This window comes from Notothenia coriiceps, unplaced genomic scaffold, assembly GCF_000735185.1.
Source record: "Notothenia coriiceps isolate Sejong01 unplaced genomic scaffold, NC01 NC01_scaffold00023520, whole genome shotgun sequence".
NCBI lineage: Eukaryota > Metazoa > Chordata > Actinopteri > Perciformes > Nototheniidae > Notothenia > Notothenia coriiceps.
Genome location: NW_011356221.1, coordinates 61,947 through 73,236, shown reverse-complemented (window position 1 = coordinate 73,236; position 11,290 = coordinate 61,947). Strand labels below are relative to the sequence as shown.

Sequence of the window (11,290 nt, the reverse complement as noted above, 5' to 3'; positions counted from 1 at the left end):
GTTTATTTTACCCGCCGAAAGTGTTTTGAATACCCCGCAACGCAAACGTAAGCGGGTCGGTTAGTCCTTAACCTTGGAAAAGAGGGGGTCCTTTCATGGACGAGAGATCGTCCCTGATTTTTTTCCACTTTTCCAAGAACTTTTTATTACAAGAGCAAGGTCTAGAAAAACCACAACTTGCGTTTTAGGGTTCGCCCAGGCCCCGGTGGATAGCCTTGATAAGGACCCTTTTCTATAAGGGGGGGGCCCACACTTACGGCCGGAATAACTATAAATCGAATTTACATTGGGAGTGTGGCGACAATCATAGGGGGACTCCGACCACCGAACAATTCCGATTCTTACCACAACGATCAGTTGGACAGACCAATTTTATATCAAACTTTCGGTTGTTTACAGTGACGAACCGACTGTCTGAACAACTCTTCGGCACCGCCTCGCATACTCTCGATAAAGCGAAACCTTTTCTGTGTCTGCGATAACTAATGTACCATTAAGATAGGCCGATGTACGCTCGCACCGATTAGGTTGCGTCGAAGGGAGCGACGGCGCTACTGTTCTGTCCCTCCCCTCTTACAGAAGTATACTTAGTTCCCGACGCGACTTTGGGGGCGACCTCCCGTGTTCGTGTGTGTAAAGGTCAGAAAAGTATCACTAAAAATCTTTGAGTACTTTGTGTTTGGGTGAAAGCAAGTTGGTATGAGTTCGTCTAAAGTTTGGTAAGAAAACCTCACCCAGGTCGACGACCTAAGGAGGTGCATTATTAGCATTAGCCCAGCGCACCAACTGAGAGAGACTAACTTATGGCAACACAAAAGAAAACATGGGAGCGTTGGAGATGAGGAGGAAGTGTCCGCGTTCTGGTGATTTATTCGGAAGACTACAGACTAGAAGCTGGGAAGACTCCCAGCAGCTTCTACTGAAGCCAGTCCCCAACTCCGGGGACTTCCGGCCGGGTACTTCGGATGGCAGTATACGCCGTGAAGCTGTTTGCGGCCTGCCAGTAAACCCAAAGCAGAAGAAGTAACGTCAGCAGCTCCCTCAGGGACTTATTCCGGTGTGAACGCGATTGAATAGATAGTTCCAGGAAATAAAAGTTCTGGGGAAAAGTTCCGGGAACTATTCCTGGGAAAAGTACTTGGTGTGAAAGCGCCTATACAGAGTTGCCTCTTGCTTCCGGTTTTGCAACATCTTAACAGTAGTTGATGCGCAGAACTTGAACCTTCACTCCTCAAAGTATTGCAATGTATCTGAGGGTTTGAACCAACAACTCTCTGGGCAAAAGCTTATAATTCAAGACATAACAATACAGACCAATCTTAAATAAAGTTAAACAATAATAATCCAGAAACCCAGAGAGAACACAAATGGTTTCATAAATGAATCCTCTCCGATTTGACTAGAAATAGCAGGTATGATCTAGACTTAGCCGCAGCAACTTGACTGTTGAACTTTGCTCCTTACTTAACCAACACAGCAAGCCATTGTTGGGCCAAGTGTTGAGCTTCAAAATATTTATTTGTTACAAACTGTAAATGCATCGGTTCAAATGAATAATGCGATAAAAAGAACAGATGTGTGTGGTGCATTCAGGAGCTACCTAAAAATGCCGACAATCTGACTGACACACATCAATACACAGGAAGACTTATTAAATCAAGTGGTGTATAGAATATGTAAAATGTTCACTTAAGCCTTAAGAAAAAACGATATCCTCACTTAATATTAGTTTCTTTGCAGACTAGTCCACTCACCTATATTGATGGCATAACAGACTAATAAACATGACGACAAGCAGGATATTTGCCAAGCTAGTTCACTTAACGTAGAAATGTAGTCAGTGGCATCCGTTTAGATAGTTACAAAAAATATGTTAGCATACATTATAGAAGCTTGATGCAAGCATATGCAAGCTAATGAGGTGTCTGAATAATATTCATGTAATTATGCAGACAGTCCAACGAAAGTTTAAGACATTTCTAATTCTTATGTCATGTGCAAAGATAGTTTCATTTCTAACTCAGACCTGAATGATCATAGTAACCTACTACAGATGAAAGGAAACCGTTTTCATCGGTTCATCATGTTTCAAAAGGGGCAGCGCTGTGAGACTGTGAATGGTGCTTCATTTCACAGGCAAACACAAAACCCATTAATGTTTTAGAAGAAAGTCTGAATTGATTCGAGAGGATGAAAGCAGAGTGGAATGCTAACTCCCTTTGCTAAACAGTAGGGCTGTGCAATTAAATCGTATTTTAATCTTGATTACGATTTTGGTTTGCAACGATTATGAAAACAACCGAAATCGAAATAAAACGATTATTAATTTTATTAAAAAATAAATAAATGTATAATTGTTTTCTTTTTTAATAGTTTTTTCAGTTGAATTATAGTTAAAGTTCAGGGTAATCAACTCTTAAAAACATACTGTTCACAATTTTCTTTTCAATAAATGGATCTTTTCAAAGTAAATGGATAATCGTTTTTAATAATCGTGATATCAATTATTGACCCAAATAATCGAGATTAGGATTTTTGCCATAATCGAGCAGCCCTAAATCAAGTGATCAAAAATGTCAAAATATCCAATATACTGAACTCCATGGCTCCTAATGCTGTAGTCAATGGTGTGCCACTATGTGACAAAATAACCGTGTGTGAGAGGGTAAATGTTATTTTCTCCTAAACAGGTGGCAGCTTGTGTGTGTGAATGCTAACATGAGTTAGTAAAAGCGCTTTGAGTGGTTGATTAATGCTGTCATTTATCACCTGAGGTAATTTTAACAAACAAAAACATTTCGTTTGTGGGTTTTTGGTTTTATATATGTAAAAATGTTTATTCTATTACTCTTTCGTGTGCTAGGATTACTAGTTACACCTTTCTGACCGTATTTTACTTCAATAANTGTCATGGCCATTTGTACTGATCATAATTCCATTGTTGAGGTCTACTAGAATAGATTTATATTGTGCAATTTTCCAAAATCACTTTGGTTTCTCATACAGCATCTCTGTAAACTACGTGTATTCACTGAATTTCAGCTCCAGTAGCTCCAGCCCCCATCCTCCCCTGTGAGCCCAGTGTGCTCTGATTGGTCGGGACGTTGTGAATCGCGCTAAGCTCCGTGAAGGTGTTGTTTCCTTGTTTAGCGATACACAGCAAAACACAGCCAAACTCATCCTGAGCACACACAAAGTCACAGCCGAAGTAAAAACAATAAGTGTGGCTTGATATTGAGTAAGAAAAAGGTTGATAAACGCTGTGAGAATGGGTCTGAAGAGAGAATTTCGCCGCGATCCCAACTGTCTGTTATCAGCCTGCAGCCAGGGAGGAGAAATCAGCAGAGCTGACTGCACTGAGTGTGTGTGTGAGGAAGTCCGTGGATTGGTCAATTTGGACCAATCAGAGGGGGCTTAACGTAACGGCTCCATGGACATAGCGTAACGGCTCCAGGGATTGGTCCATTTAGTTCCGGGTACGTGTTTACGTAATCTCGTGCCCGGAAGAATCAAATGGACAGTGACGTTTCACCAACGAGGCGTTTTGGGGAGGTCTTTTCTGTGTTAGAGTTTTACTCGCTACAGGGTGTACTTTGAGGTTTTTGACTCTGCAGACCGTTTACATGCATAAAAACCTTCATAACACACAAGGGGAAGGGTAATAACCGGAAAAGCATGACATGGGCCCTTTAAAAAACTGGGTTTGTAGTTTACCTCATAATCAGATTGCGATGCCATTTTGTTTCAATTCATTATTAGTACTCAATAGCCGAAAATATCTTAGAAAAAAGATATTCTTGACCCTTTGCCCGTATTTAAAGTGCAATGGATTTTTTTTTCTGCTATAGTATATCTGCGTTATGTTACAGTAGATAACCTGAGGTTAGAACTTTTGTTTCTTAGGATATCTCGAAGTATATGTAGAGATCTTCTTTGTATCTGGACAAGCTCAAAAATGTTGTAAAATAGAAAGTGTACCTCTAATTATTATACATTTTGGATTTTGATTCCAAAAAGTTGCTTGCCAGTTTTTCAGTCTTGATTGATCACTTCTTTCTTTCTGTCCCAACCAGCAGAAATGTTTTACTTGATATAAATCCAAGAGTTGCCGTCAGAATTTAAAAGAAAAACTGGTTCATTTAAGGTAGAGAAGAACAACGTACGACAGGATCAGCAGCGTCGGTTGGAGGATGGGTATTTTGTTTTCAGGCCCTCTTTGAAGCTGCGAAACAGAACCCGGTTGCGTTTGTTCTCCTCGTCCTTCTTGGCGTGAAACTCCCCCTGGATCTTGAATCCCCGGTGCACCAAGAAAGCTGAGCTCAGCACCGAGAACTTGTATCCAGCGACTTGGAGCTCGCAGGCCTGAGGGGGGAGACAGAAAGACAGGGTGAGCAGCAGACAGACATGGAGGTGTGAAGATGTGAAAGGAAAAGGAGAGGAGACAAGAGGACAGGGGAGGTGAGAAGAAAGGTACAGACAAGGAAACAAGAAAGAAGAGCTGAAATATGGAAATAAGATGCATTGAAGCGAGGTCAAAGGGAATCATGAATAGTATGGTTTTCTCAGACCTCAGAAAACTCCTGTCAGAACAGGATACCATAAGTCTACAGGTTCTACTATGTTGGACAGTTGGTTAGACAAAAACATTGATAAGTAAATAATGCTTCAACTCGCCTCATCAGTCAAACGTTTTTTGCTAATACTGTAAATCTTGCAATGGATTGCATCAGCACTGCGAGAATAAAAAGGGACTCAATTGTACTTACTCTTCGTCATAGAAAGGGATTAAATGAATTAGGCTAATAAAATCCTACATTTTTTACCTTATTGTTTGAAAGTATAATAGCACTTTCTAATGCTTTTTTGGTTGTAAAAGAGACAATAAGACGCGGTTGATTTTGTGATTAAATATATGCTGCAGTCTAATCAGTGCAAGAGAAGGAAGTTGTGACAGAAACGTCACTTTTTTGCACGTTTTCATTTCAACTTGTTGAGCATTAAACTATATACAAACAGGACAAAAACAGTCCAATTACATAACTTTGTTTCAACTGAATTTCACAGTGTTCATCAGCTAGAATGTGGACTTTGAGGATATAAGTGTCAAATGTTGAAATTGTACAAACCTGGCTGATACGATTGAATCCATATTGCTTGAAGTTCTCATCATAGAGGGGCACAGTGTGGGGCCCGATGTAGAAAGGCTCCCAGGGATCAACCCAGGTGAGCGTGTAGCCAACTTCCAGGGGTTCGGATCCTCTAACGTGGCTGTTGACCCACCGCGAGTAGTTGGTGGGGGCCTGACAGCGAGAACACAGCTCTTCATAAAACGGCCGGACCTCACCGACCTGGTAGAGCTGAACCAACTCTGCCTTGTTTCCGGGCATCTTCCTTGCGTGGCGGATCTCAAAGGCAGGCAACACAAAAACCTCATCACTCGCTGTCTCACGACCCAAGATCATGGCCTCAAACTGCTGGTGGAGGTCAGCGCTCGGCATCATGTCGATGTCAATGACCAGGATGTAGGAGGACTCTGTGCCACCTCGGGCTACGTTACGCAGGAGGTTGTTGGGGTAGGAGACGTTTCCACTGATGGCATAGTTCTTGTATTTATCCCTGTGCGTCTCCAGTCTGGAAAACACAGAGGCACAGTCTTCAAGCCCTGCAAAATGCTCACGGTCCTGCTCAGGGAAACTGGCCATCTCTCCTGAGAGGCACACCAAGTGGAAGTCCACCAGAGACTGAATCTGGGGGCAGAAGAAGCTGAGAGCATAAACCAGAGCTGTGGCAAACTTGACATCTTGCCCGTGTGCGAATATGGCCACAGAGAGAGGGTTGTGCCACCTTTCCACAAGAGATTCCAGGTGATGCAGGTTGTTGATGGTTGTGTGTGTGGCTAAAGCCAGGACATGGGAGCTGGGGATGGAACCTGGTTTATGATTTGTGGTGAAATCACTTTTTATCAAGTTCTTGTACACCCGGTACTGACCACTGTTGTCAAAGATCCCTCCAGTAGACAGGGAGAACCTCAGACGCTCCTTCCGTGAGTTTTTCTCGGGGTGCCCATTCTTCTTGCCCCCAGAGCCCCCAAAAAGCTCAGAGTATCGGTACCGCTGCTGATTACCGTGAAACTTGGATAAGAAGGACAGGTAAATGAGCTGCAGGAGCGCCACTATCAGCAGAGCACTCAGCACCACTTTGAAAACCGAGCATTTCTTGGACAGATGCATTCCAGAGAAACTGCAAACTGGACAACTAGTGTGCATAAAGCAGCTCCAAACACCGGAGCAAGCAGCTGTTTCCTTGAGCTATTTCTGTCCTAGCATTACCCACATTGCTATCACAATGCTAACAGTGCAACCTATCAGGGTGGAAATACAACAAATACTTGCACATTCTGCTGGTTACTGGCATAGCTTCTGCAGATATTCATGCAGCTCTCGATAGCACAAAAACAAAACGACGGATCTAATCCTGTCTGCGTGATCTTCTTGCAAAATAACTGTTGCAACCATTCTGCTGTGATGCGACAGCGGCGCATGTAGATCCGTAATAACCGTAATGTCGGGAGTAGAGGGGCAACATAATGTGATCTTTTAGCATAGTATAGCATATGGCTCGCTAGCTAGCTGTTTAATGTAGGATGAAAGAGGTAATGCCACTATTTCGTTAGTCTTTGTGAAAGCGTACTCTAACAAAAATGAATAAAGAATGTGTTTTCCATGATTTGTATCGTCTATAAAAATGTCTGCGTATATATTCGTAGATCCACAGACGAGGTGGCCGAGTGGTTAAGGCGATGGACTGCTAATCCATTGTGCTCTGCACGCGTGGGTTCGAATCCCATCCTCGTCGATATCTATTTTAATTTTTGACTGTTTATGTCATTTGCTCATATAGTCATTATGTTTGGCAAAATAATCACATGTGAGAGCATTGCTACACGGTTCTCTCTTTTTATATTTATTTACTCTTGCACTATATCCTATTATCTTCATACATATACACACTGAGTATCATTATTTATCATATCTATCATCATGTCTATCATGCTATATTTGAATAATATAGTGTAGGACCATACCTATATAAGGCATATTTATACTTTTTATTTTTCAAAATACCAAACAGATCAAGCATTTTAGCCATTCCTCATTTCGCTCAATTTAACACTGTCTTTTCATGGGCTAATTCTGTGAGAACAGCACCATCTACAGGCCTGGGATATGTACTACAGCGTCTCCAGCGCTTTCGAACGGCAATGTCCGTGGCTGTCTCCTCCTGATTAGTGGAGTTGGCCCAATAGCCGTAGCGCCACTTCTGTGACGTCATAGAAGTTTTCAAATCTGGATCAGTCTGTATCAGATCCGTTGCAGCCCCTTTTTAAGAGATTTGGGTATGGAGGGAAATAGAGAGGGTTGTGTTTTCTGACACTTGGTGAGTTCCCTGGAACACCGGGGACACATATTCATGTATAAAAGACGTACAAAAGTGCATTTTGCTTGATAGGTCACCTTTAAAGTATGCCGGTATTTGAGTGCCTTAACTGTTACACTACTAATTATGTTCACTATTGCCCGTTGCGCCATAAATTCAATTTATGAACTTGGTTGCAACTGACATTTTAAAGTGCAACCAATGAGATAACAGCTGTTTGTGCCAAAGCCACTTTTTGATAGCGCAACATTCGTATCATCTGCAGACAGCTTTTAAGAAAACATTATTCTGACACCTCAATTCTATCTGTCTATCTGAAGATGCTGGGTCTTGTGCAATTGTGCTATCTCCAGTTGTGGAAGATCGCTGAATAGGTGCAATTTATATTTGTTGTATTGCTTAGCTTGGAGATTTTCATGACGATGGGTCTTGTTGTTAGATCTGTGCTACCGTGTTCAGAAGTGTTGTAGATGTTTGCGATCATGATGTGATCGCTGACTGTCAGTGATCGTTGAATCCCTATTGTGAAGATATGTGTCTTTATCGCTGCTAATGAGTTTACAATAATTTTACCGTGTGTTGTACTCCAGTTTGCGATCCCATTTAGTGATCAAAATTGAGAGCAGCGGAGTGTGGATTATGTATGTTCAGATAATGGAATGATGTGTAATTAGATTTAGCGCTCTGCTGATAGATAAGTGGCTCAGTTATAGTGCCGGACTTAGAGAGAGGTCAATTGTACCTATTAAATTGTTGTGTGTCTTAGTTAACTGATACTGCGCTAACTCAAGATTAGTGTGATTTTTTGAGATGGCTCCGCAATATTCGGGCCTCTGCAAGAATTATTTATAGGTTCTATACATTTACCTATGTGAGGCTTTTTACAGTCTGGATTTATTAGACAGTGTAGTTTGGATAAGGGCTTCTTGTAGTTCGTTCAGCTACTGCAGATTCTCCTATTTGATTGTGTTTGTTTTTTATCTGAGGTTGGTTCTGGACTTCTAAAATGGGCATGTTGATGCTATATGATGGTGATCTATTATATATTTATTTTATTTGGTCTGTGGTATTTTCGAATGACAGAGTTACCTCTCTTGCTAGTTGGGCATTATTAGCATGTGACTGGCCTGGGATAATTCATAATCTGTTATTTTGGCTATTTGTTTTTAGCTGGAATATGCTTTGTGTGGCTCCGTTGTGTTTTCTGAGCGTTTATATTTGTCTCGTATGTCCGTTTAGGGTATAGAGCAGTAAATTAGACTGAATTTTGATATTATTTACGTTGTGGTTTTGGAGGCACTTGTACATCTTATGAACGTACATCGAAGTCAGCCATTTGAGTTGCCTGGAGTTTGCTTTACTCGGCAGTCGTGCTTAGACAGGCTCAGAGCAGACCAACTGTCTGCTTTACTCTCTTTTACAGTTTAGATAGGTATATATATTCAGACTGTAAATTTAGGGGCTGTATGCCGTATACCTTGTCTTATGAATAGCATGATTTAAGAGGCACATTGCTTCATACAGTGGGCCAGATGTAGATTTGTAGAGTTTTTTCTCTCTTGTTCATTCGAATAGCGAGCGTCTTGAAGTTAGCTTAGTATGAGAGGAGAATCAAACCAAGCCTAGCCCAAGCTTTACTCCTGCTTCAGTGGTAGAAACATTGTCGAGCATTTAGGCTCTAGCTCATGCTCTGTTTGCCGGTGGCGTTTGTGGGCTACTCTTTTGTTCTGGTAGCATTTTCATGGTGAAATGTGATAATCTCCCAGCAGCCTAAAAGTCTGATATTGACTGGGACATTTGACCAATGCTCGAGAGTATATTTGTACCTACTGGTGGTCTATCATGTGATTTGGTTATAGCTTTTTCCTCTGATTGGCTCTGAAGGTTCGCGAGCCATGGTTTTAAAGCCAGGGCTGAGGTGTCATCCAGAAATATTGGCTTCTGAAAATATCTTTTTAAGACCACCTTTGTGGAGCATGCCTGCTCTTCAACAAGTGTTGCAAGCATGTTTTGGTTAGCAACCTTCGGATGTGACGGTTTAGAGCAGGGTTGGTGTCTTGTCGGCCGGGCGGTTTATCGTTAGTCTCGCGCCCTACGAATAAGTGTTGTCATGAATAGCGTGGTTCTTTGGATTGGCTCAAAGGTGATATTCTCACCCTTGTTGGGTTAGCATTGGCTAAGTAGATGCTGTGTGCTAGCGGTATGGGAGTGGAATAATGGCGTGGCGCCGAAGAAGGTGTATACAAGAAGTAGGCTGTATTCCATTGCCGTCGGGGTCCCCATCCCCAGATAAATAATTTTCGGCTTGGAAAAACTGTATTTTTCAGAACCCTTTGCATGGAAGAAACTGCTCTGTCAACAAGTGTTGAGAGCCCATTGTTTGTTAGAACCTTTGCCGGTAGGCGGTTTAGACCAGGGGTTGGCGGCAAATGGCGGCCGGGGGCCACATGTCCCTCAGATTATTATCCCAAGCATAATTCCGGCGTATTATTTAGAAATCTCACTTTTTTTATCTATTAGTAACTTATTATATCTGTGGTAGAATTTTCAGGTATTACGCGTTTTCTTACTATAAAGTAGGCATATACTCCTAGTTAGCTGTACGCCAATTGCAGGCTGCGTACTCAGTGTTATTTCCCGATTCGCAGCTGCACAATACGCTAGATCTAATCTGTTGACGCTTGTGATCTACAGAGCGTGAGATGGTATATTGTCTGTGAAATTGTGCCGACGTGAAAACACATTGACAGAATACTTTCCGTAGTTTGTGTGATGAAATCGGTGATGATAGTGAACTGTAAATATTATTATCTTGTTTTTATCTAATGCACAATATGCAGTCTCCAAAGGCATTTCTAATATTTGAACTTATATACATGCGAGATTTGGAAATCTGAGAGGTTCTTATTTCTATATAGAAAGATATTGATTATATTTAGAGATATACTGACTTGTAAGCAGTCATATCACTGGATGCACTTCTGGCTGAGGGTAAATTCTAGTATAATCTCACTCTCTATTATATATATATATCCTCGATTATATTATAGACTGAGCAATATTATAGAAGAGAAAGGTATGGGGTAGCGGCGTGTGCCAGGGGTTGCACAGCAGAGGTAGTTGACGATAGAGGATGAGATACAAATAGACATGCATTTGTTGTGTAGTGTGAGTTGCAGTGAATCTGCGGGCCCTCCTGGTGGCCGAGTACGAAGAACATTTGTATTGGCCCCCGACAGATTCCAGTTGGCCCATGACCGGGTCGCTTTATATAAAAGCGACATCTTTAAGAGTGGTGTGATGGATTGATCTTCTTATGACTCTCGCCCTAAGAATGGAAGATGGTGAGGTTACTTCATAAGTTGCACTAAGACCATTGAGGTAATTTAAGGACCATATTGGAAAGGAAAGACCTACTATTGTTTGGATGGAAGATATTTTCTTTGATGTAGTTGCGTAGGATATTTTTGCTTTTTTCCAGTGCTTTGTTGAAGAGCGACTAAAGATTGGGATTTGTATGACATAATGGGTCTGTTTAAAAAAAACGAGGATTGTGTTCATATGTACACTAACTTGCCTTTACTTTCATTTAAACACAGATTTGATTTGGAATGTTGTTTTTCATGTTCCGATCTAATTAGCCAAAGTGGTAGGATGTTAGGCGGTTGGGCGGTTCATGGTATGTAGGGAGCGATATACCAGGGGTTTTTCGATGACCGTGAGGTAGATATTTTCGATACGTGACGTCACAGACTGTGCCGCCAAATCTGATCAGGATGAGTTTGAATTCTATATTGACACGGGAGTTTGGACAGGATACGATGGAAGGGCGACGACATTTGGTGGATGAGAT

General features: G+C 41.6%; 2 protein-coding genes and 1 non-coding gene across 3 annotated transcripts in view; 1 reads left to right on the top strand and 2 right to left on the bottom strand.

Moving 5' to 3' along the window:
- Positions 1 to 3,624: 3,624 nt before the first annotated feature.
- On the bottom strand, positions 3,625 to 6,544 carry b4gat1 (beta-1,4-glucuronyltransferase 1). Its single transcript, XM_010781648.1, has 2 exons — positions 5,127 to 6,544; positions 3,625 to 4,362 (listed from the first exon to the last, which is right to left on the bottom strand). The coding sequence occupies exons 1-2, from the start codon at positions 6,264 to 6,266 to the stop codon at positions 4,171 to 4,173; spliced, it is 1,332 nt and encodes a 443-aa protein (XP_010779950.1). The 5' UTR covers positions 6,267 to 6,544; the 3' UTR covers positions 3,625 to 4,170.
- A 229-nt stretch (positions 6,545 to 6,773) lies between these two features.
- On the top strand, positions 6,774 to 6,855 carry trnas-gcu (transfer RNA serine (anticodon GCU)). Its single transcript has one exon. It is a non-coding gene; the product is annotated as a tRNA-Ser (tRNA).
- A 3,868-nt stretch (positions 6,856 to 10,723) lies between these two features.
- pfdn2 (prefoldin subunit 2) overlaps positions 10,724 to 11,290 on the bottom strand; it is a 2,641-nt gene continuing 2,074 nt past the window's right edge. The window contains exon 4 of the mRNA XM_010781672.1: positions 10,724 to 10,765. Coding sequence (XP_010779974.1) covers positions 10,724 to 10,765 — 42 coding nt within the window. The remainder of the gene's footprint in view (positions 10,766 to 11,290) is intronic.